The sequence below is a fragment of the Aulostomus chinensis genome, chromosome 22, assembly GCF_037954235.1.
Source record: "Aulostomus chinensis isolate RoL2024-O1b breed Wild chromosome 22, RoL_Achi_v1.0, whole genome shotgun sequence".
In the NCBI taxonomy this organism is placed as follows: domain Eukaryota; kingdom Metazoa; phylum Chordata; class Actinopteri; order Syngnathiformes; family Aulostomidae; genus Aulostomus; species Aulostomus chinensis.
In genome coordinates, this window is record NC_141341.1 from 3,639,215 (window position 1) to 3,663,389 (window position 24,175).

Below are 24,175 nucleotides of genomic sequence, written 5' to 3' on the forward strand. Positions count from 1 at the left end.
GAAAATCCCAAATTAACGCGACGCTTGGTCTGAATGCCATTTCAAACCATTTGAAGCATCTAAAAATGGGAGTGAACACGTTGAGATAATGATTTTCTTGAAGCTGCTGTGAGTTTGGACAGATTTTGGTTACGTCTCATTCAGTGGCATCTATTTTAGGCTGAGCTTCAGTTTAGAGCGCCACACCACTTCAGAACACATTCTTAGGACCAGAAATCTTACATTTCCTGTTCTCCTTTTTTCTTCTGCCCCTCACATTCATTTCTTAACTTTACATTCTTTATTGGCAACGGCCTGCTTTGGATTTAATTGTGTGTTTCGTTACATTGAGTGGAATACTGGCGAGGGAGAGCGCTTTCATTCGCAGGAATGTGACATAATGTTGTGTCCTGCATGGGAGGAAGGAAATAACAAAGAATGGACTGAGGTGCCTGTGTTGAATCTTACCAGACCGTCACGCCCTCGTGTGGACGATTGTGGTGTTGCACATTGCAGTTCCAGCAGTGTCGGAGGTGGTAAGAGAAACAGCTCACCCACCCTGAGAGTTTGTCTCAGTCAGAGTTTGTGGTTGTGAAACAGGAAATGTGAGGCGTGAGCACCGGTGGTCACTTTTTGTGAGCCGTGAAGTCACGTCTTCCATTGCGACACAGATTTTTTCAGCTTCAGTGGCAATGAAGGGAAACCGGCGTGTGAGGAAAATCTGGAGGAATCCCGATATCTGCAGGAAAAGCCTTCCAGGTCTTTTCATTTTAGTTTTGTTCAGAGAAGCCACGAACCAGCTTTCTTTTTCTTGCGTGTGCGGGTTCACGAAGGTCATTCCATGGGACATGTGAACCCATTTCACACACAAATACACCAAAATTCCTTGTGGTGTGTGTGTGTTTTTTGAAGGGATTATTCTGACGGTTTAGGTCATTAAATTCACCCTAAAATAAAATGTGAATCAGCTGTTTTCCCCTGCAGGAACTTTTAAAAAGCAAACTTAAAAAATAATGACGTGACGGTGCTGTTGGTCAGATTCCTGCCAGGCAGGAGAGGAAAGCATCTTTCCTTTTCCTGTTCATTTACATAATAAAAAAGCCGATGTGTCATAATTATATAAACATTTTTATGTGTTAATCGTCAAGTGACGTCTCCACCTTGTGAGTCCTCGTCACCTTTAACCTCTCTGGATGTTAACCCCCCCTCTCTGCTGCAGATCCATGCTCACTACGAGCTGAAGAAGACGTCTCGTCACAGAAGGAACCTGGCCATCACCGGGGGCGTGGCCCTGTCAATCATCACCGCCCCTGTCATCGCAGCTGTCAGCGTGGGTAAGAAAGTCTCTGAGGCTGCTGGTCGCTGACACGGACACACGGCTGCTCGTTACCTGCAGCTCGTTAGTAAAACGAGTGAATAACAGCTACAAACAAACGCATTGGTTATTTTTACAAATATTGGGTGTACATTTTCAGATTTTATTTTTTTAAAAACGCAAAACATAAATTTTGAAGTATGTGCTCTCAAGTTAAGTCACGGTTGTTCCTCTGTGTTGCCCCAGGCATCGGCGTGCCCATCATGTTGGCCTATGTTTACGGGGTGGTGCCCATCTCTCTGTGTCGAGGTGGTGGGTGTGGTGTCAGCAGAGGGAAGGGGCGGGGCGTACGGATTGATTTCGATGAGGATGACGGACCAATCACGGGTGAGGACTCAGCAGAGGGAGAGAACGTCTCGATCTTCATCCTTGTTTCTGTCAGTTCTGCATGACGCTAGCAGTTTTCACAAAGTCTCTGTTCTCTTTATTCTCAATACTGTCATTCTCCAGTGGCGGACGCATGGCGAGCCCTCAAGTCCCCGAGCCTGGGCGAGAGCAGTCTGGATGGAGCGGTCAGTGGTCTGAGCACCACCTCCCCCAGTGAGGGGCTGTCTGTGGTTCCAGGGACCGTAGGTGACACGCCTCACTTCAACACTCTGGCGGGCGGCGCCTTGGGAACTCGCACCAGCAAGTACAGCAGGTGAGGGAAACGCTTCCATCATGACGTGTCGCTTCAGGTGTGCGTCTTTTTACCTGCTCCACCAGCTCCACCTGGGCTGCACCTTCGTTTTTGCAAGGAAGTTTAAGCAGGATTCTCAGAGTTGCCCTGCTGATTCCATCGCCAGTATGTTTAGCAGATACTAGCTGCCGATCAATTATCGACATTGATGGAATTTAATTGGTAATAAGAAAACACACATGATGAAACTGAAGCTGCATGCAGTGTTTTTTCAGGTACACATTTCTCATTTGAGTAGCCGCGTCTGCATCTGCTCCGTCTTTCTGTTAGCATCTGAATGAACAGCATTAGCATTTTTTGCACTGTTGCATTTTTACCAAACAAACAGGCGCTGTGTGTTTTTCTGTCTTTACACCCATTAATGTGAATGTCCGTCCCGCTCCAGGCTGGAGGTGCAGGCTGGGGAGCTGGCCAAAGAGTCGGCCCAGAGGGACACAGGCAGCCTGGGAGCAGGGAGCGACTGCGCCAGCACCCGAGGAATGGCGGGATCCATCATCTCCTCCTACACCCTACCTGACAGGTGGGAGGAGTCCGCTGTGATCCTGCTGCTTGCTAGTTCTCTTTAGACTCTTCTTCTCTGTTGTTCCAAAATGGTGCAAGGAACTACCAGACTTCTTACCATCTGCAGAGTCCCTCTCTACTTTGAAGAGACATTTGAAGACTCCACTGTTCAGGGAACACCGAGGCACTTAAACCTGACCCTTCTCCCCTTTGTCCTCAGGGCCAGAACGAGTCAGGAGGTCTGAGGCCCGGCTCTTAGTGAACACTCAGCACTGACGATGTTGAATATTGAATGTGTTGAATGTTGAAAGATGCTGTTGATGTTGAATTACTGGTTGTGGTCAGTTGGGGTTAAATTATATTAAGAAAAACAACCTGGCTCTTCTTCTGCCACTAGATGGCAGCACCTGCCGCCAATCGAACTTGAAGCACCTTGTCGTGCTTACTAAGGTTTCTCCCTCCTGTCTAAATTCTTGCTTGTGTTGTGAGTCTCTTTGGACAAAAAGCGTCTGCTAAATGGAACTGGAGGATTGGAGAAGTCCAACTGTGGGCGTCATTCCTTTTGTATTGAGATCTTTGCTCAGTTGTTTCCAGTGGCATCTGACTGAAACCTGGTGTCATGTCTCTGCAGGGAGTGTACCAACCTGGAAATCCAGGTGGACATCGAGACCAAACCCAGCCACCTCTGCCTGACCAGCGAAGAGGACCTCACTCCACCTGCAGGCTCTGTTGCCATGGCGACCGCCTCGGGAGTGGAGGAGCCTCAGGACTGCAGCTCAAGAAGAGGTGGGGCTTTGTCTGGCTCGGCGCTGGGGCTGTCACCGGGTGCGTCAATCAGGGAGGGGCTAAGAGACGTCACCCTGGCTCAGCCGGAGAGCATCCGCAGTGACCTGGAGATGTCAGACACGCAGTCAGACGACATTGCAGAGCTGACATCGGACGACTGTGACTCGCCGCACCCGAAAAGCTGTCACCCGGCGTCCGGCCAGCAGCCTCAGCCTCCCTCCTGCCGATCCCTGAACCCCTCCACCGAAGGCCTTCACTGTCCCACAGACAGCAATGTCATCCTGTACATCTGAGAGAAGAGTCGCTCTCACGATTGCACAAAAAAAAAATCCCCAACATTTTACTTTGCGCTCTCTGTCTCTCTCTCTCTGTCTCTCTCTCTCTGTCTCTCTGTCTCTCTCTCTCTCTCTCTCTCTTAGGTCCTTTTCTTCTTTTGGCATTTCTGGTTAGCTACTTTTGCGACTCACGAAACGCTGTGTTACACATAGACAGTGCTTGTTTACTTTTTTCTGTCTGTCTTATCAATCTACCTGACAATCTCCTCACCGAGTAAATTGTCAGGTTTCTACCTCTGAGATTTATAAGATGATTTATGTTTACTCCTTGGTGCAAAATGCCTTGGCTACTAAAGCAAAAAAAAAAAAAAAGATAGAAGAAGAAAGAAAGAAAGACAAGAGGTACACATTTTTCCACAAGATATTGTGAAATGGAAACGACGGAATAAGGTGATGTGTCACCAAGCACAGCAGCGGGAGAAAGAATGCTGGGAACGCAGATTTGTGCCGAGGACGAAGGGGAGGCGTGAATGAACGTGGACTCACTGTGGCTTTACTTTCCTCCCGTTCTCTATTTATATCCAGACATTGTTTATTCGCTGTGTGCGTGAGCCATGCATGGCGTGTTTTGAATGCGCGGCGAGTTTCTGTTACACTGGTGAAAGTTTACTTTAGAGGATGCACTTGATTCTTACTTTGATTGCACAGATGAGGACGAGGAGGAGGTGGGGAGGGTGACAGGCGGGAAATTGGGCCCAAAAAAAAAAAAGCCTCCATGTGGTTTGAATTACAGAGATGAATGAAGGAGTTCTGACGACGGCAGGGCGACGACATTCCTCTGTATTCCAGTGCTTGAGAGGTCAAAGTGCAGGACCTTTCTTCCCAGACTGCTAAATATTTCTCATTTCACGGATGATAATTAGCAAACGCGGTGAACTGAAGTATCCAGTGTTGATTTTCTACTATTTTTTTGCTAATTAGTGAACTGATTTTTTCTCCCAAACCGCCTTATGTCTCCATTGTATTTTTTTTAATTATCAGTGGTAGTTTTTTTTTTTTTTTTGGAGTGTTAAATGTGACACAGTCAATGACAGCATTCAGAGAAAATTCTCATGTCACACATTAAATCAGAAATACGAATTCAGACGCGACGATGTTCACACGTAGGGACAACAAACAAGATCGAATGCTCCAGTTGCAATCCAAACCCTGGGAAATAACAGTTATCACCTCGAGAGAGGTGTCACTAAACCAAAATATTAAATGTAGGTTTTCTGAGTTAAACTCATGCTTCATATTTCACACTCCGATTCAATAGGAGGCAGCAAATCACCAGGAAGTTAGAAAAGCAACAGCAGTGTTCACTTCCTTTACATGAAGCAAAGCTCAGGCTGCGTCCGAATTGCCAAGTGGCAAACTACGTCCTCCTGCGACGACCTACCGCGACAGCCTACTTCTACAACCGAAACACCGGCAGCGGCACCATTCGGACACCTTAGAAGATCGGTGGTGAAGCACGACCTCTGCTGGCAGAGCACAGATACCGCAATTAGGTAGACAGCGCCAACGAAAGCCCCACCTGCTGGCCTGACTGTCGCACTGCACGCCACACTGAGCGCACTCTTCATTCATTCTCTATTATTAAGCACATTAACGCACCTGTAAAGGTGTGTTCACACACGTCGCGTTTGGTGTGAACACACCTTTAGTCATCAACAACGACTATAAATGTTGGTGTTCATAAGAATGGGAGACTGTTGGTGGCGCCAACTTGGCTTGCGGGTCCACAGGTTTTTAGGGGACGAAGAAGAGGTCCGCGGTGCATTGTGGGCCATAGGTTGCTCCGTAGGATGCACCTGAACCGACCTACAATGTGGGCGTGTTTAGGCTGGAATTTAGGTTGCGAAGTAGGTCGCTACTCGCGCCAGTTGTGGTTTCGGACAGCCTGCGACCTGCTCTGAGACCTACGATCAGACCGACTTGGCAGTTCGGACGCAGCGTAAATCTCGTATTTCACCGGCTGGTTTATGCTACATGTCTCACCTGGGGTCACAAGGGTTAGTGGTGAGCTCTAACTTCGAGTATAGACTTTGGGTTCTAATTCACAAGCTGCTCTTTTCGACTCACTATTGCCTCCTGAGGAAGAAAGTGGTATTGCCAGTGAAGACAGCTTGTGCAGGACACCTTTCCCGTCTTTGGTGCAGTTGGAGTGATTACAAAAACACTGTTGACGAGCTCATGATGCATCCCTCGCACCAAGTCTTGTGTGACAAATGTGACCTACTTTTTTTTTTTTTTAATTAAAAAAGGGAGTTCACAACACAAAGAGAAGGAGTGTCCCGTGTTAAAATAAAAGCACGGACAAGTTACAATCAGAGGATTTTTTTATTTATTTTTTTGCAATTACAGACACATAAATGACTTTTCTTAGACTCTGGATGGAGTCGTCTCACGCACCAGGCAGCCAACAATGCCTGACTCAGTTATGAAGTCCCTGCACACACTACGCCCTGCCCTCCTCAGAACTCTTTGTGGTTCTGGTTTGTGTCATGTGACTGGACCAGGGAGTGATGGCTGGCTGCCTGCCTTATAAACACTCACTGACCAACCCAACAACACACACCCAACTGGTTTTATTTCATGTTAACTGGCTGTCTGACCCACTTGAATGTTTTGTGTGTGTGTGTGTGTGTGTGTGTGAGAGAGAGAGAGAGAGAGAGAGAGAGAGAGAGAGAGAGAGAATTAGCTTCCTGCAATGAATGAATGGACTCCAGTTGAATGTATTTGTAAGTCCAACAATGGCTTTTTTTGTTTTTTTTTTGAATGAGCACTTGTGCACTTTATCTGAATTAATCTTATTTATCCTTTTTTTTCCTTCAACTATTCATCAACTGTTGCTACAAGTGAGTTTATTTCCTGTTACATGCAAAAAGTCTGTGGTTCAACCAAAACAAATCACCAACCGGGAGGCCTTTTCTGTTGGATGGGATTAAAGAGTTTGGTTCCAAATGGAATATATAAGTTCATCATTAAGTTTAATTTAGAGGGAATCCAAAGTCTCAGTTAGTTCTCCGTTCAGTTTTGGGATCTACAATGAAACTGTTTTCTTCTATTAATTTATGTTGCACTTATCAAATTTTTCCTATCTTGTACATCTCATTTTGGAGCCAAACACTTAAAATAGGGACGCTGATAAGCTCTTTTTTAATCATACTCACTAGCCTGAATCGTTTCTTAGCTTTGTATCACCTCTGTGCTTCAGTTTTACAAAAAAAAAAAAACAACAACAAAAAAAAAACCAACCCAAAAAAAACAACAACAAAAAATAGGTTCTCCACCAGGTTTTCCTTCCACCTTCAAGGAATCCACTTCGGGAACCTTCCTTCATCTCAGAGTAGCTTTACGGATTTAGCTGCTTCTACGACTCAACAGTGCTTTGTTTGGTCTGCTGCACTTATCACTTGTTTCTGCCTGTGAGAAAATATTCGAATGTACGGACGGAACGCAGAACTTCCCGAAAGTCTGACTGAGCGCTGATGGAAACGTCCCATTAAGAACACAGGCGGTTCTGTCCTTCTTTGAAAAATTAAGAGTATATAGATAGCAATATTTGCGTGTAATTAAACTGTTTGTGTACTTCCTGTCACTGTTGAAGTCCTGCCTCGTGTGGGGATGTACATACAGGACTGTGAAAGACGGACATCTTATGGACTTTTTTTGGGGGGGGGGAGGAAAAAAAAGAAATAAAAACAATCCGATGTGGCACCAAAGCAAACGAGTTGTCTTCACTGACACAGGGAGAGGAAATCAAACGATTCATGTGCTGAAAGTAAAAGCACGCATCCTTTTGTTGCGAGCATTCCAGCGTCTGATCAGATTCAGAAATGTTCCGGAAAAAAAGAGACGCTGCACATTTAGTGACGATTGCCATCACTGCAACAACTCCTGAGCGTCACTTCTCCTGCTGTGACGTGTCACGATGCCACGGGAGGTCTCCGTAAAGGCAACCAGTAAAGAAATGATGCCAGAAAGAAAGCTTTACACGTGCCAGTTACATTTTTTTTTCCACAGGGTGTTATGTTAAACACGAGCAAAAGTATGTGGCATTTTTCCTCCAGGGGATTCCTGCAGTGAACAGAAGGACGGGTATGCAAATACACACGATAAAATATCGGTTTTTGGGAGACGCCGTAGCGTACGGAAGAGTGTCAGGGCCACCCACGAGAGAGAAAAACGACAGGAGGTCGTTGCTTTCTCATCATGCACTCTGAGAATGTCGAGAATAAAGTCGACCTTCAGAGAATCACGCACGTGGCTGCCTCTGCAAAACTGTACCTCAGGCTCAGCTTTAGTGACAAAGAAACACTTGCCCTTTGAGCTCCCAGGCAAACTGTGGTCATCGCGAGTAGGACTTCCAGGTGGCTGAGCCGAAAACTGCGACAGTGTTCCAAAAGATACCAAACAAGCTTGGAATTCAATACAGTTCAATTCAAGACGTTCATTCAAGACAGCATATGTCGACTTTTTTTTCTCAAAGTGCTGGATGGGAAAAAAAATACTTCCTCTCATTTTTTTTCTCTCATGGGTGAGCCTCAAACTCTTCCACAGGTGGCAGCATCGTAGCAACAAGAACAACAAAAGTCCCCTCAGATTTTACAAAAAGAAATAACGGAACACATTTAACGGGAAGAACGAGGAGCTGGAAAAGTTGCAAATGTGAAATGAATGTTGCAGATTAATGAATTCACAATAGTTTATGAGCACAGACGAGACGGTAGAGACGGGATCGTCACTGTTTGGAGGTAAAAGTTCAACTGCACATCTCAACATTACAACGATCGCTCGAATCGTTTCTCGGGGGTCTGTCCTCACTCGCATTGCGAACCGGAAGGGGGCGACAACATCCAGTTAGGCAAGAAACACTTTACAGCATAGCCCGCCATTTTACGGCAGTGTTTTCATCCGTCGTAAAGCGTGTGGATTTTGTGAAAGGTTAAAAGTGACTCCTGCAGAATACGGTAAATTTAGCTACGTCCAGTGCTGTTTTGGGGCGTTTTGATGGCTTTTGGATAAATTTCATTTATTGTTAGATTGGAGAGGAGCATCGAGTGTGAAGGTGATTTAAGCGAGAGCTGACGTGAACCGTCTGTCATTGAAGGGGGCCGTCGGGGGCTAGCAGACAGCTAGCTCGGTGACAGGTTTGTTTGGAAGGCTGTGCTGCGAGTGTAGTGCCCTGAGCGAGCCAGACAGGGGTTCTCATTGTCGGGTTTTAGCCGAAAAAAGTCAGATTTCTACCCGTCACTGAGCTAAGCGGTTGCTAAATACGAGCTAGCTGCGTCGTTAGCTTGCTAACGCGAGAGATTGGATTGAGCTAGCGTTAGCTAGGCTGTTGTTGAAAACGCTAGTAAACGTTGCCGAGTGTAGTGAGAAGATACCTGGACACCAGAATAACTCCAAGACATTTGAGAACAGGGATTTCTTCAGCGTCTTCAGGTATCGAATTAAAAAAAAACTGCTGAAATTATTGAGGTAACTTGGTTTTTTTATGTATTATGAATGTAAATATTCCTTTATTTCATGCGCATCAGTCACATCTTGCACCACTTCATGTTTTTCCTCTAATCAACCGGTAAATGAATGTGAAAATAAACCGTGACCTGGTTCGAAGTGTCTGACAGGGCCAAAGGAACATCAAATCCTGCTCATTTTGACTCATGTTGCAAATGCGATGTGGTTGATCACATTTGAAGGAATTATTTAGATTGAGACATGAGTAGAGTTGAAGTGTGAGGAACATTTTGAAACGTTCATGCTATAATCTTGCTGGAACACATAGGAGGATGCCTGGACTGGAGAACTCTCAGGCTGGGAATAATCCAGCAACATTGTAGTACTTCATTTAGACTTGCACGTATTTTGAGAATGACTGTAATTAACTTGTTGCAGTCCACCATATTGTGATGTCAATGTGATCAAACGTTGGTGTGCGGCTCAGCCACGGGAGCGGGTTCAGCTCAACCTGAGCTGACCCACCCTGGCGAGTGGATGATTTGCTGCGGGGTTTGAGTTCAACGTCAGGGAACCTTGAGAAACTGACATTTGAGTCTACAAGAACGGAACCATGCAAAGATGTTCTCTGGATTTTCCTCGGTCAATATCAAGCATCCAATAACAGTTAAATGCTTGTAGCCTGATACTGTGAGTTAGACATTGGATTAAGTGATCCCAAATTAAACGGAATGATGAAAGACCCAGCAGCCTCTGTCCCTTCTGCCTTTCCTCCCTGTTTTAGTTCTCATCGTTGTCGTCCTGTCCCTCCGTCATCAGCATCATGCCAATTCTGGACCTTCAATCTCGACTTGGCATCAATATGGACCAATGGACCCTGATACAGAGCGGAAGCCAGCCCAACAAGCGTGCGGCGCGCTGCCACGCCTTTGAGAAGGAGTGGATCGAATGCGCCCACGGCATTGGTCAGACCCGCGCCAAGAAGGAGTGCCAGCTGGAGTTTGAGGACTTCTATGAGTGCATGCACAGGCAGAAGACGGTAGGTGCTCTAATCCACCCGTGTTGGTGCGTGAGTTTGGTTTGCGCAAAAAAAGTAGTTAGTAGTCTGAGTAATGTTTCCTGATTCTTACTCACAAACTCCAATGTGAACAGTGAAATTCCTTGGAATGAAAGGGCTGATCTGTTGAATCACCATGACACTGGAAACAGAGTAAGAAACCTGGTGGTATCGATGATATGGATCTCAGGACAGGCCGTTCAGAGAAAACACAGGTGGATTTGACAGTGCAGCTCGTTTGTTTTTCTGTGCCAGGTTTGCTTGTTGGGACAGGGATCCCCTGCTAGAATTTGTCAATACAACATGGGAGGAAAGTTGGATACACCAGCAGGCAGGGAAGGCACGTTCTGTAAAGTTGCTGCTGAGGACTTTTGGTGTTCGGCTCACTTTGCAGCCCAGGCAGCAGCGAGTTTTTTTTTTCTTCATGCAACTCTCCTTCTCCCGAGAGTCTCTTCTGTTCTGACAAGTGTGTAGCGCTGGATCTTAGTTCTACTGCTTGAATGCACCGTGGTATTTATGGCAGGTGTGGAAATGTTTCCAATTCCAACCACTGAGCAGCCTCTTAATCTGGTTACTGCTCGAGAAACAGCACGCAACCAAGACACGACCTGGAGAGTTCGCGCTCCTCACCATCGTCGTGAGGACGCCTCCTTTACTGCAGATAATTGCAAGAATAATTGTGATTTACACGCTGATGTGTGTTAATGTGCAGCGTCACTCCTGAAGGGGAGCCATGCTTTCTGAGTCGGCTTGTGTGTGTGAGTGAGTGTGAGTGAGTGAGTGAGTGTGTCATATATTTGATTATCCTTTTGACCGTCGGTACACAGACTTGGGAGTGATGGAGCAGCACTGGCCGCTCCCTCAGTACGACCTCCAGGTGTGAATGTTGTCTGTGTGTAGTAGAGACTAGAGGAATGAATAGTGAGTGTGTATGTGTGCGAGATTTGTGTCGAATGGTGCACGAAACAGAGGAACAGCAAATCCAGAGCAGAGCGTGCCACGCTCAGGCGGTCGGAGGGGAGAGAAGGCGAGCACAGAGGAAGACCGGCTTCATGCTCTTCCTCCCAGTGATTGGTCAGCAACCGGAGCTTCACAACAAGCTGAATCAGCAGCTTCCAACGCCAATGAGTTTGGGAAAAACACACAGCCCAGACCTTGGCCCTGTCTGTATAATTCACTGGTTAAATAGCAGGAAATTTACCGTGCGGTCGACCTGAGACTTGCTGTTGCTGGTTGATGGTGGCAACGCTTCACACTTGCATCAAGATGCAGACGTGGGCCAGCAATGTTTGGACCGCACCACATTTTAGGTCCAGCACACCCATGGGTGCAAGACCATCTGCTGTTTATACAACGTGGGTGAGAAAATGTCGGCTGTGCTCAGAAACCAACAGTGACGCCTGTCAGCTTTGCTCTGCATCAGGTGCAAGCAGCGACCTTGAATCTGGTTTGATCAAATTACTTTTCTTGATTGGGCGTCACGGTGGTGCAGTGGTCAGCACTGTGGCCCCCAGCAAGGAGGTTCCTGGTTGGAGCCCCGGCTGCAGCACGGGGTCTTTCTGGGTGAGTCTGCATGTTCTCCATGTTCCCCCTGTTCCTGCGTGGGTTCTCTCTGGTACTCCAGCTTCCTCCACAGTCCAAAGACATCAAGAGGGACCAGGTTAATCCAGACTCTAAATTGACCGTAGGCGTGGCTGGGAGAGCCAATGGTTGTCTGTCTCTATGTGTTGGCCCTGTGATGGACTGGTGACCTGTCCAGGGGGAAGGCTGCTGGGATAGGCTCCACCCCCTGACCCTAACAGGACAGGATTTATATGAAATAATGAAAATACTGGCGCTACTGCTGACATACATTTGTTTTCTTGCTCTCCTCTTCCACCCTGTTCATTCCCATCCTCCTCCTCCTCTTCCTTCTCCTCCTCTTCCTCCCTGCAGCTACAGCGGCTCTATGCAATCCGTGAGCAGCGTGACAAGATGGTGAAGGAGGGCACCTACACGCCACCGCAGCACAAGCCTAATGAGTCACTATGAGTGATGTTGCACCTCACACTTCTCCTTGTGCATCGTAATTCCGTCATGGGTGACGGCCCCTTCCTCCTCTGTGCTAATAAACGTTCTCAGCTCCTGTTGCACCTGCTGTGAGTGTCTTTCTTCTGCTGGGAGATTTCCAGACATTTTATCGACAACCCAACATAACTGAGGTGAAGGAGCACATCAGCTACACGCTTTCGATTTCATGACCTCTGTTTTTACAAGGTCGAGTAAAAAAAAAACCCAACAAAACAAAAACCATTTTAATATCCGTTTGTTTGTCACAAAGCAGCTGGGGCAGAGTGCAGGCCTCCGAGTGGGAAGCTGCGCTGTCGTATTTGCCCGATCAGAGAAGCAGTGCTTTAAAAATTCATTCTGTGTTTTTCTTGGGAGGCCAGTGATTTGATCCAGGCTGCCTGTGAGTGCCGAAATACAATAAACCAACTGTTAGTACTTCATATCCATTCCACAGGAGATTTAGTGACCTCTGAAGAATAATTCGATTTCTCTCACTGTGGTGGTCTTAATCCAATCAGCTGTACCTGAACTCTAAAGAGAAGAAACAACAGTCCATCTCTGCAACCTCCTGACCTGATTTTAGATCAGCTGTTCAATGAGCGGGTGAGCAAACGCTCTCAGGAGACTGCTTGGCCTCTCTGAGGAGAGACACGAATGAATGCACGCTCCTGCACGTCCCAGATTCAATTACCGACATTTAAATCTGACTAATGGGCTTTGGGGCCTCCATGAGTGGTCACTAGGTGGCGCCAAGACCTCAGATAATGCAGGGTTGAACTTCCAGAAAGACGGACTTAAAAAACATGACATGTTTTTGGATAAAGCGTGATAAATAATGGCCACATTTATTTAATCCTGGTCTGAATATAGCAATAATAAATTATAGGCTGGGATTCACTTTAACCAAATATTAACTGGGAAGTTTAACTGGGTTTTTAAAGACAGGGAGAGTTAATTCCATCGTCACATCACAGACATGTTACAGGCTGGACGTTTCCCGCTGAGATTATTCTGAGGCCAAAAGATGAAAAGGAAGCAGCCCTGCAGAAATGTGCAGCATGTTGAAGAAGGTAAAGTAGCCAGCCAGTAATCTGAGCGCCGCTGGTTCGATCCCTGGTTCCTCTAGAGACCAGGTTAAAAAATGTCCTTGAGCAAGACACACAGCCACCAGTGGTTCCTTATCAATAGGCTGGCGCCTCCGCCGTCTGTATGGATGAATGAGGCATCATTCTGAGGCGATGTGAATGCTGATAAGGTAGAAGTGTGTAATATCAACCAGTCTATTTATAGCTATTTAATGTTGTCCATCAGACCGCAGGACCAAGTTAGAAGAATCCGGTTTGTGTTCGAGGGACATGCCAAGTTTGTGGGAGATGAACTTTTTGTCCGTCCTCGTCCAAGGATCTATAGGGGGTCTGAGGAGTGCTGATTAGTGTCCTTCCCTGAAGGTTACTGGGTTCCTTTCAGTCTTTGTAGTTTGGGATTTCGCTGGGCAACTTTAAGCTGTCCTTTCTAAAATCCCCATTCTGATTACGCTGCAGGCTGTTGACTAAAGAGATTTCCTCCCGACAAAGGAAAAGTTGAGGCCTCCGTCTAAGTTTGAGAACTGAAGTGCTGCACATCCGCCGCTGATCACACGAGTGCGCGGATCAGCTAAATGACTGAGCTGCTCGTGTCAAGGACGGCGAATAATGTTTGACAGAGTCAGAGCCAAGCAGCCTGGTGCAGGATGACGCAGTCTGATTTCATCGTTTTAACCTCCACCGTGACACTTGACCTTTAACATCCGGTGTGGATGATGAAGGAAGACCAGTTACTTTATGGTCTCATTCCAATATAAATCATCCTTATTAAATAGACAATTCATGAAATTGTGGCTGCATTCCTGACCGGTGAACTGTGGTGTCTGTAGACTGATGGCCCGCACGGTTTCATGAGCGTAAATTTAGTCTAGCAAGACAAGATTCCACCAGAAAACACACCCCAACCTGCAGTTATTCATTAAATTGTTCAATCATTAACCAATAACAAGCGGACTAGCAGTGACTGCAGTTACCTTTATCCTTGTTTACCATCACAGTAACCAGCAGTTCATGTGGGCGGTCAAACCATCAGCTGCTGTTCGATTAAAGTGGCAGCGGCGGCGGCGGCGCTGATAATCCTGCAGTACTTCACCCTGTGATGGGCATGACGGGCTGCCTTGACCAGGGGATGAGGGACGGAGACTCTGGATCATCGTGCAGTAGAACCCAGACCCCCAGTGACCCCCAACACACACACACACACACACACACACACACGCGCAGTGATACCCACTTGCCCCAGTGACGTGTTGATCTGAGTCCGTCCCACAAATGACACATCAACCAGTATGAGGTGGTTTTTAAAGACACACCCCCTCGTGACAACCTGACGTTTCTCCCGTGTTCATCGGACCCTGATGGGTCGTTGTGGTCATCGGGCTTCAACTCAACCTCAATCTTTTTCTCCTCGGACATGTTGCTATTTACGTCCAGCGTCAACCAGTCGCGACACTGGGATCCTTACCAGCGATTTATTATCTGCATTGACATCTTAATTAATTTATGGAATTATTTTTTTTAATTCTATTTAATTAAGAAGTAATTAAGAACTAATTCTTAGTTCCAAGTGAAGCCTGAACCAAAGAGCAAATGCTCTTTGAGGGGGGGGGTGCTAAAAGTAAAACAAGGGTATATAAATTACAGAATAACAAACAGCTGATAAATAAATACATGATAATAAAACAGTGGAACGTGACAAACAGGCCTGTTCGACAGCTTCTATGTACATCATATAGGATACAAAATGGTGGAGTCCGTCTCTGTTGATGCATCTCACATTTCACAAAGAAAAGAAAACAGGCTGGGGAGCGCCGACCTCCACCAGGTGAGCCAAGCCAGAGTAGAACAAGCAGCCATGGGTGGAGCCCTGCACCCCCGTGCACATCCCAGTGAGAGGGAGGTGAACCCTGACGATACCTGGGTTTTGCATGGAGGCACACATTAATGCAGGCACTGTGGTGCAAACGTCAGCTTCTGCAGCCATCAGGTGGCGCCAGAAACACACACTTTGATCACATGATATTTCATGCCACCGTGTAGCTTTGATGTCAACCAAATATTTGGACTGATGCTAAGCTACCAATCCAACCATCATTTATTGTGCTAAGCTAATTAGCAGCCATACTTAAAAATAGTTATCTTTTATGCTAACTCTTTTTTTTGCTGTTGGCTCTTGTACTAAAGATCAACATGAGCCAACAAATATTAAAAAAAATCATTTGGACACTGCAAACGCTGGTATTGATATCAGCCTGGAATTCTACATTCATTCCTCGCTATCGGAACCATTTTGAAGAAAGCAAAAGCACAACTCTGTCTAATTGTTTTTCAATGTTTTAATGTGGAAATGTCACAAGCTCCACCTTCGAATCGCAGCCAACAAACGGTCAGTGGAGCCACATAGGAGGGCTCTGCTGCTTCACCTCTGACATGACATGTAGCCTGAAACCTTGTGATTGTTGGAATATTGATGAGAGCAGCCGGTGGAGGAGGGACCCCAATCCTGATTGTGCCCAAGACCCCTAAATTGCAACACTCACCCCTGCATCTGTCCTGCGTTTACTTCCAATGTAACCTGAGTGCAGCTCATGAGCTAAAATAGTTGATTTTAATTACTAAAATATTGGTGTGAAACCTCTTTGGTAGTCAGTGCTCCAGGATGGGGAGCCTCCCCTACACCCCCCCCCCACTCCTTTTCTTCCAGCTGTGTTGAACACGGGGTGGGTGGGATTATAAAAACCCAGATTATCTCATGTGATGTAAAAGCACATGCAGAACACATCCAGCGGTGCCTCCTTCCTCCTCCTCTCTCACACACACAAGTGAACGAGTAGCCGCTGCGAATGTCAACGTGAACGCCCTTTCCCCCCCCTCTCCCTCCACTGTCCACCCAAATTTGAGGGAAAAAAAAGATGTGTGTGTAAGGGAGGGAGCGCGTGTGCTTGTGTGTGTATGTGTGTGTGTGTGTGCGTGTGCGTGTCTGGGCCTGGCGGTGCTGTTGAGGCGCGGGTGACGCAGGACTACAACCGAAATCTTCAATTCTGCGATACTTAACGCAGCCGATAGACATGGGTTAGCCGTGAGAACGGGCTACTGAGGAGAAACAGAGACCCGGAGAGGAGGGCTGGAGGTGAGGGGGGGGTTGCTGAGGGAGAGAGAGAGAGAGAGGGAGAGAGGGAGAGAGAGAGAGAGAGAGAGTGAGAGAGAGGGGAGGACAGCCATTACAATTCAAGATCACGTTGTGAGCTGTTCTTCCATCTCGTCTCTCGCCTGGTCTCGCTGGTAACCCGATCGGTGGACCGACAAACATCCATCCTTTCGTCCATCCATCCGTCCCTCCTTCCATCCGGAGGAGAGGAGGAGCAGCGGCGGTGGCACTGCCGGCCTCCCTCGCTCTGTGCTCGGATTCCAGGACCGCTGCTGCCCGGGGAAGGTAAGCGGCTCCGGAGCTCATGCAGCCTGTTGGGGCTTCCAACCTTAGCAGTACCTTTTTTTTTTTAACCAACATGAAGAGCCTTTGAGTCAGGGGAGGATGTAGTTCTTTAGTTCTTTACCAAGATGATTGAATTATTAGGAGGCGGTCGTGATCACTTAAGTCACTTTAACGCAATTTATGGTTTAGACTAAATGAAAGCCACAAGCCGATCCAAGCATGAAGACGTTGAACTACCTGATGCTCTCCTTGTTCATCAATGTCAGCTTGACATCCACGCCAGCATCCATCAGAGGAGAGTGTGTTTGGAGCATTTCACAGGGATTGCTTGATTTGTAACCTCACTGGTTTGTGTGCTGGAGGGCTGGGCAGGGAATAACCAGCGGACCGTCAGACAGACAGGGTTTCTGGGTCGTGAGGAGGCTGCCGAGGTTGTTCACACTGTAACGACACACTTACAGCATCAGCAGCAGTTTTTACACTCACAGATGGATAAATGTAATTAGTCGGTGCTGTCCGTCCAAGCTGGGCGGCGTGGACAAAGAGTCCCGTGCTTCCAGTCAGCTCCTGCAGCCTGTGTGCACTGGTCTCCATGTCTGATGTCCATTCATGCACACACATTCACATTCAAAGAGAAGAATGCGTGCAAACACCAGCTGGAGTTTCATGTGCACACACACCCCTGAGAGGTTGCTTTTACTGATATGTGCAACCCCTCCAGCCATCAAGAGTAGAGACCCTCCATCATCCCTTCCACCTGCTGTAAAATGAATCCTGCTGGGCTCCGTCACTGCAGGCGTCCTCCCTGTCTTTCTGCTGATATTATAGAAGGGGGAGAGAGAGAGAGAAAGAGAGAGAGACAGAGAGAGAGAGAGAGAAATCAACATTCAGGGCTTCCCTCCTGCAGCTTTGGGCCAGATGGTCAAACATACATCTCCCTCCAGCCTTATGTTGGACCTTCAGCTAGCAGGCTTAGCGTGCTCTTCATAGAGATCCGACATGAGCCACATTCATGATGCATTCGGTTCTCTGCTGACTAAATCATACACCAGCCACCATTTTTTCCTCTGCGCTGGCCATAGACACACCCCCCTACTACCAGTAGAGCAGGAAAACAGGTCTGTGGTGCTGCAGACAACGAATGGCATCGCTACTGAGAGCCATGTTTGAAGCTACATTTCATCTTTTGTTATCCTTTTTTTTCAAAAAATAAGATCAGCTTTGGTCACGTTGCCGAGCGGAAAACAGACAAAACGAATAATTTGTGATTCCCATGAATATCTGCTTTTGTCTACCTGGGCTCAGGTAGTTGTGGAATCTGTACAACAACAACCTGAGCTTGAGCCAAAACCGGGAAGCAACTGAGGTTCAGGTTCAGGAGTCAAATAAATTTGTATAATTCACTGGAAGTCTCTTTTTTCCCCCATGAAAACCTTTATAATTTTCAATGTGTTTGCGAAACTCCTCCTTCTGCTCATTTTCTATCCGATATTTGCCTGGTTTGATGAAAAAGATTGAATTTTTGCCTCAGATTTCGTTTGTTGGTGAGCTAGCAAACACATGCTAACAGGCTACCAGTTAGCTAACTAGAAGTGCTTCCTCTGCAGGGAACTCTGTAGTGTAGATCCTGAAAATTGATTAAAAAAAAAAAATCAGCGCGTCAGTCTATTGTCTTTTTGAGACGTAGTGCTATAAAAAAAACAACTACAAACTGCAGAGGCATGCATGTGAAAACAAGTCATAAACCATCCAGAGAACGTTTCCATAGAACTTTGTTGACATAATTTACTTAGAAACCATCCAAGCTACAGCTTCAGTACTGGACGTGTCCGTGTGCTACTGGTGGGATTTTCTGTTGTAAAATATCACAGCTTTGCTAAGACATTGCCAGCTTTGTCTGACTAATGTGACGCCAGTTCATTCTTCTTCACTGCTCTGAAGCAGCAGCCGCCACTGGAAGCACAGTGCAATAAAAACTGATTTCCTTTGTGTAATTTTAGCAGGAGAAAAGTGAGCTAACTGGGAAGTAGCAGCAGAGCTAATTATGAGCCATCACATCAGAGCTTAGACCGGCATACGAGCCGGTACTGTACTGCTGGCTGTTACTGGAGGCATTTCTGATACTCCTGATGGGAGCAGCTCCTCTGCGCGGGTGGTCGAGGTTGTCAGGGTTGAACACTTCGGGCCATAGAGGTTCGTGGTTATCAGCAGATTCAATGTCCAGTCTTGCCGTTTACGTGGAATCAGAATTTGAGCGGCAGGCTGAAGAAATATCGTTCATTGACTGTTAGAGACTGTTTGACTGCCTCAGTTGTTATTGTGTGTGTGTGTGTGTGTGTGTGTGTGTGTGTGTGTGTGTGTGTGTGTGATAAGACGTGATCATATTGGCCAAATAAAAGAAAACCATTGATGCTATTGCTGCTCTTTGTTCTCTCATATCTTGTCCTTTGTTAAACTTTGAACATACTTATCTCTCCTTTATCAGTTTATTTTCTCTCTCTCTCTCTCTCTCTCACACACACACACACACACACTCCCACCCCACGAGTGTTTCTCTTCTTTAACTCTCACTTTAACTCACTCTGTCCAGTCAAGCTGAGTAGTGAGACAGTTTTCATGCAAGTGTTTGAATGTATGTTGATTTGTGTGTGTGTGTGTGTGTGTGTGTGTGTGCGTGTGTGTGTGTGTGTGTGTGTGTGGTTAGATGGTTATTGCTCATCATCGCTGGAGGCTGCAGTAGAGGAGAAGACAGGCTGGTCGATTCATCCGTCCTCACACACACAATCACATACACTTGTCTCTTTCATTTATCAACTGGGTTCATAGTAGTTTTGATTCAAGTATTTATACTAACAAGGGATCGTTTCACTTCACTCTAGTGTTACGACTTCAATCTGCATTTCTCTTCCAGGCGTTTTCGAGGCGTTTCAGTGAATCCTCTTGGTTTCATCGAACAGCAACTTTGCTGCGCTGATTCTCTCTCAAGTGGCAGCATTAAGACAGAAAAGGCTGATTTAAACCCACCGCCACTGAGCAGTGAGGGAGAGAGAGAGCGACGCACCGGGCCTCAGCTTGCCAGGAGCGCCACTCTAACCAATGCTAATGCTGGATCTGATTCATGTAATGCGATTGTTTGCTCACGGTTTGCCAGGCGGGCTTCGGGGTCGGCGCTCCTGCTGGTCGCTGGTGTGTTCAGAGCTTGTTTCTGCTGCACCCCCCAGAGGCCAAACAATCTAGAAATACTTGTTTACTGGAACTGGAAAGTTCGAGATTAATAATTATGACTAAGGCAAAGTTAGAGAAGACATGTTTGGTTACCGCCTGAGGTTGCCTGGCAACAGGACGAGACAAAGTCACTGTGTCTGTCCTAGAAGTCTCTTCTGTTTGTGGCCAGATTACAAAAAAATGACACAGCATGCAGGGGCCGAAAGAGTCTCCTCTGCTCTGGAGGCGATGCCACCAGCCCGGTGCTGCACCCACCACAGGCCGCCCAACAGGCACCTACTGGACGGGACAAGGCAGGGATATTTGCTGTGTTCAGTTGGTGAAAAATACCTTGATAGCAAATCTGCTCAGCTATGCAGTCAAGTCTTTGGTGTTGTGGTCAGTCTGGTCCCATGGACCTGGGTTGAGGGGATGACTCTCTCCCCTTACTGCAACATGCCGTTGGAGGCGCGTGGTGGGCTTGCCTCCTGAAGGGGAGTGCGACAGTGTGCTGTGTGGAACCTGCGCTCTGGCTTTGGCGTCGCAATCGCTATGAATGTTCATGAAATGTTCTTGTTGTGTCTGATACACTTCAGCGCTCTCATATTCATTTTCAGACCGAGTCACAAATTCTCTCTTGTGATGAGAGAAACTGGATGCCAGAGGTGTGCACTCACCGGCCGGTGGGACCCGCTTCCTGTGGCTGACTCACAGAAGCTGGAGTAACAAGCTGCAGCTCTGGATGCCAGAGTCTTATTTTCTGCTCAGGTAGCTTCTTGTCATGGACTTTGTCAGGCTGAGTTGAGTTTTCTGTCTGTCTGTTGAACATGAATGTCAGTGAGACTCCCTTCAGCGACTGTTGGAGCGCTGGAACGCTGCCCTGGAATGACAAAGGAGAGCAGCGGCCGTTAGGGCCGTTACTCTTCAAATGTCTGCTTTCCTCATCCTCCTCTTCCTCCTAATGCATTTTTCTTTCCGCTGCCTCCTCTGGATGTCCCTGTCCAAGCCCACTCCTCCCTGCTTCCTTTGTCTCATGTGAACACACAAATATTAACGCACACACAGACAAACATTCCTTCTCGGGATAATTTGTGATGTTCCCGGTTGTTGTAAATCAGGTCAGCCAAGTATCCACCACCACGGTCTGATTCAGCCGCTGCACGCCGCCACAGGAAGCAGCACATGCGCGTCCATGCAGGAGAGGACTGTTGGTGTAAAACTTCACGCTGGCTTGCAGACACACTCGGTCTCCAGTTTACGAGCTGCTCCTAAACTAACTCGCCCCGTGTTCAGAGAGAATTCGTGGATTTTTTTTCCCCACCCTGTTGTCTCATCTTTTTAGCCTGAAATGATTAACAGGCACCAAAATTATTTTAATTGTTCTGATACTGCATGATGGCGCTAACCTACACTGCTGCGATGTCACCGTGCAGGGCAACCATCGGTGTCATCGTCCACTAAAAGAGCTTGTTTTGATCACTGATGACAGGGTGTGTGTGTGTGTGTGTGTGTGTGTGTGTGTGTGTGTTGTGTGTGTTGTGTGCTGAAGTCTGAAACTTATCAGAGCAGAGTGTTTGATAGAGCGGAGCTGGAGTATGGTCACAGAAATCTTAGTGTTGCCTACATTATTTCATGTATCAGTGAAGCTTTATGGAAAAGTGTTGCTCGAGTTCTTGCAGCCTTGAAATATTTTGTTTCTCTCTAAGTACATAAAAGTTTCTCTCGCTGAAAATGATTTAGCATCGGTTTAAACAGTTGGCTCTTTGTTCAAGACGTTAGTGTTTATGAAGAGAGGTGTGACGTTGAAGGAGAAGTTCTGGGGTGTCTCAGCCAAGAGGAAGTGATCTCACTCTTTCTCACACTCCTCCTTCAGTGTGTCTGCTGGTCGTTTTTTCTTCTTCTTTGCTCTTATTTTCCCATCACAGTGCTGTAATAACATGGTGCAGCTTTGAAGCTTCCCTCTGGCTCTATTTATAAAACGCGCAGTGCCACTGACTCACTGTCAGCATGCAGCACACACATGAAGACGTGCCACCGTTAGGATTGAGAGCCTCAAAACACACACACACACACACACACACACACACACACACACACACATATACACACGTGCACCAGAGAAGCGCAGGGAACTCTGGGAAGGTTTTAACCTCTTCCTGGCAGCGTTGCTGTGGAGACGGGGGTTCAGGAAGTGGCGTTTTGCCAGCGGTCTACCCGGGGGCCGGCGGCAGGAGGAGGATTTTGGTTGCACATACTCAGATTGGAATCACAGTTGTTGTGTTGGACTCACACAACTTCCACACCCCACCCTGGGACCACCACGCAGGTCACAGCTTAGTCTGCAGCCTGGGGGTGAATGGAGACACATCTGCTGTGAGGCTCTGGCAGCCAGCAGATGCTAGGAGGTCAGTTTTGAGGAGTTTCCCATCTTAACTGCTTTTGAGCGCAGCTCTTCCACTGTGAATGAACAATTTTAACACTCCAAGTTGTTTCTAATTCGGCAGGAAATGGTTTAACGTTCCTATGAACAGCTGTAAGCAGGCGAATGTTACTGGGGTTTTATTTTTGACATCCAGGTTATAATGCTGAAGAACTGATGTGCCTCATTAATCACTGGCCACCTTGTGTTCCAGACAAACCTCCAGTACAATAATCCGTCTTGGTTCTCTTGGTTCTATGAATAATCTCTAATAAGTGTAATGGCTTTTAGATCAGCTGACTGAAAGTTCCCCACACGGTGACTTTTGCAAGCCAGCTAAACGTTATGGCCGACCAAATTTGTGCTGTTGAGTTTCAGATTTTATTGATGCCTGTGAGAGACGTGGCAAAAACAAACAGAAAGCTGTTTTTGGAGCATTTGGCAACAGAAACTCATGGTTAGGGTTAGGAAAACGTCATTGTGATGAAATAAAACCCTCACAATGTAAATTCCTGTCCTGTGTTCCTGTCTGGGCTCCTGTCAGAGAGCCGTTTAAGGTAAACTTCTCCAACAATCAGGACATTTCCATTCGCCACAAGCGCACTTAGCATTTATTGCTAATTAGCACTGAGCTGGCATGGCTGCAGACGTGTTCCTGTTGAATGTTCAACAATTGTTTACATTTTATACATTTTGATCGTAGCTTGGTTTTCCTAATATGGCACTGCAGTTGTCATTGAGGATTGATTTTAAAAGTTATATTATGAACTGTCAGGCTGAATAACACTTGAGGTGGTTTTCAAATTGATTCGCCGTGACATCTGATCATATTTAGCGTTTGATGAAATTGTGGTAGAGCTGTTTTGATATCATGGAGCAACAGAGGAGAATGAAAGAGGAGAGACGCCTGGTAGCCAAACCTGCGGAGCAGACGCCCAAAACGCTGAGCCGCTGGCGTCTTAATTGCAAAGCCAATTCATTTTCAGGAGACAGTGGAGTGCTGAAGTTACAGGTATTGATTTACTGAAGATGTGATGGACAGATCAGAGTCTCAGGTCCCCAGAGTCCACACACACACACAACACACACAACACACACACACACACACACACATTTACTGTTGCATATGCATTCAATATCAAGAAAGCATTTAGAGAGAGAGTGAGAGAAAATGGGAAGATGGAGAAAGATGGAAAGAGAGGGAGAGAAAGAGAGAGAAAGCCTGGCGGATGAAAGTGAGCCGAAGAAGGAACTGAACGCTCTTTCCTGTCGTACTGGCATATTGACTCCACTGTAAAAATAGCAACACCAGACAAGCTTCGAAACCTCTTCCCCCTCCTGCTCGTCTCAGCTGAGCAGACATCCCTCGTTTTCCACGCCGGCATCAGAGCTTTCGTCACCCTTGCAGTCAGTTCATCAGCTTTTATGAGGGCGCGACGTGTCCCGACTGCAGTGATTTCTAACAAGTGATTAAATATTCGGCTAAGTTCGCCGTTTTAAGGAAAATGCTGTCCATGTACTTTAAACACAGCTGACAACCTGCTCTTGTGTTCAGTAGATTGAAGGTTACGGACAAACCCTCCTCCTGCTTGTCCCGCGGCTCCAAGGGGATCAAGTCAAACAGTTTTAGTATGATTATTGATTTACCTGAGACAACGATGAAGGTTTCTTTGAATAATTATTTGATGAGGACGTTTTTACTTGAAAGGAGCACAGGAAAAACTAAACTTGCATTTCTATTCCCACGTGAAGTGTGCCTGTCACAATGACCTTGACCTTCTCCGATGACCTCGAGTTCATTTATTGCCTCACTAGAGGGTAACCTGGT

The 24,175-nt window shown here is 46.7% G+C and overlaps 3 protein-coding genes across 13 annotated transcripts in view; all 3 read left to right on the top strand.

Moving 5' to 3' along the window:
- Window positions 1-6,911, top strand: part of rnf19b (ring finger protein 19B) — a 37,906-nt gene extending 30,995 nt beyond the window's left edge. For both annotated transcript variants that reach the window (XM_086192407.1, XM_086192408.1), the window contains 5 exons: window positions 1,199-1,313; window positions 1,541-1,681; window positions 1,805-1,994; window positions 2,419-2,553; window positions 3,166-6,911. In XM_086192407.1, coding sequence (XP_086048533.1) covers window positions 1,199-1,313; window positions 1,541-1,681; window positions 1,805-1,994; window positions 2,419-2,553; window positions 3,166-3,613 — 1,029 coding nt within the window. In that variant the 3' untranslated portion in view covers window positions 3,614-6,911. The remainder of the gene's footprint in view (window positions 1-1,198; window positions 1,314-1,540; window positions 1,682-1,804; window positions 1,995-2,418; window positions 2,554-3,165) is intronic.
- A 668-nt stretch (window positions 6,912-7,579) lies between these two features.
- Window positions 7,580-12,285, top strand: ndufs5 (NADH:ubiquinone oxidoreductase subunit S5). 8 transcript variants are annotated; one of them, XM_086192417.1, is made up of 3 exons: window positions 7,580-7,741; window positions 9,923-10,142; window positions 12,096-12,285. In XM_086192417.1, exons 2-3 carry the CDS (start codon window positions 9,927-9,929, stop codon window positions 12,189-12,191), a joined length of 312 nt encoding a protein of 103 aa, XP_086048543.1. In that variant the 5' UTR covers window positions 7,580-7,741; window positions 9,923-9,926; the 3' UTR covers window positions 12,192-12,285. The 8 variants fall into 8 exon arrangements, with proteins under 8 accessions (XP_086048543.1, XP_086048540.1, XP_086048537.1 ...); XM_086192414.1 differs by having other exon boundaries at window positions 7,583-7,741; window positions 9,888-10,142; XM_086192411.1 differs by lacking the exon at window positions 7,580-7,741 and adding an exon at window positions 8,497-8,613.
- Window positions 12,286-16,507: 4,222 nt separating this feature from the next.
- Window positions 16,508-24,175, top strand: part of macf1a (microtubule actin crosslinking factor 1a) — a 217,038-nt gene continuing 209,370 nt past the window's right edge. For 2 of the 3 annotated variants that reach the window (XM_086194421.1, XM_086194416.1), the window contains exon 1: window positions 16,508-16,724. The gene's annotated coding sequence lies outside the window, so the exon portion shown is untranslated. The remainder of the gene's footprint in view (window positions 16,725-24,175) is intronic. The other variant, XM_086194422.1, reaches the window with a different exon arrangement.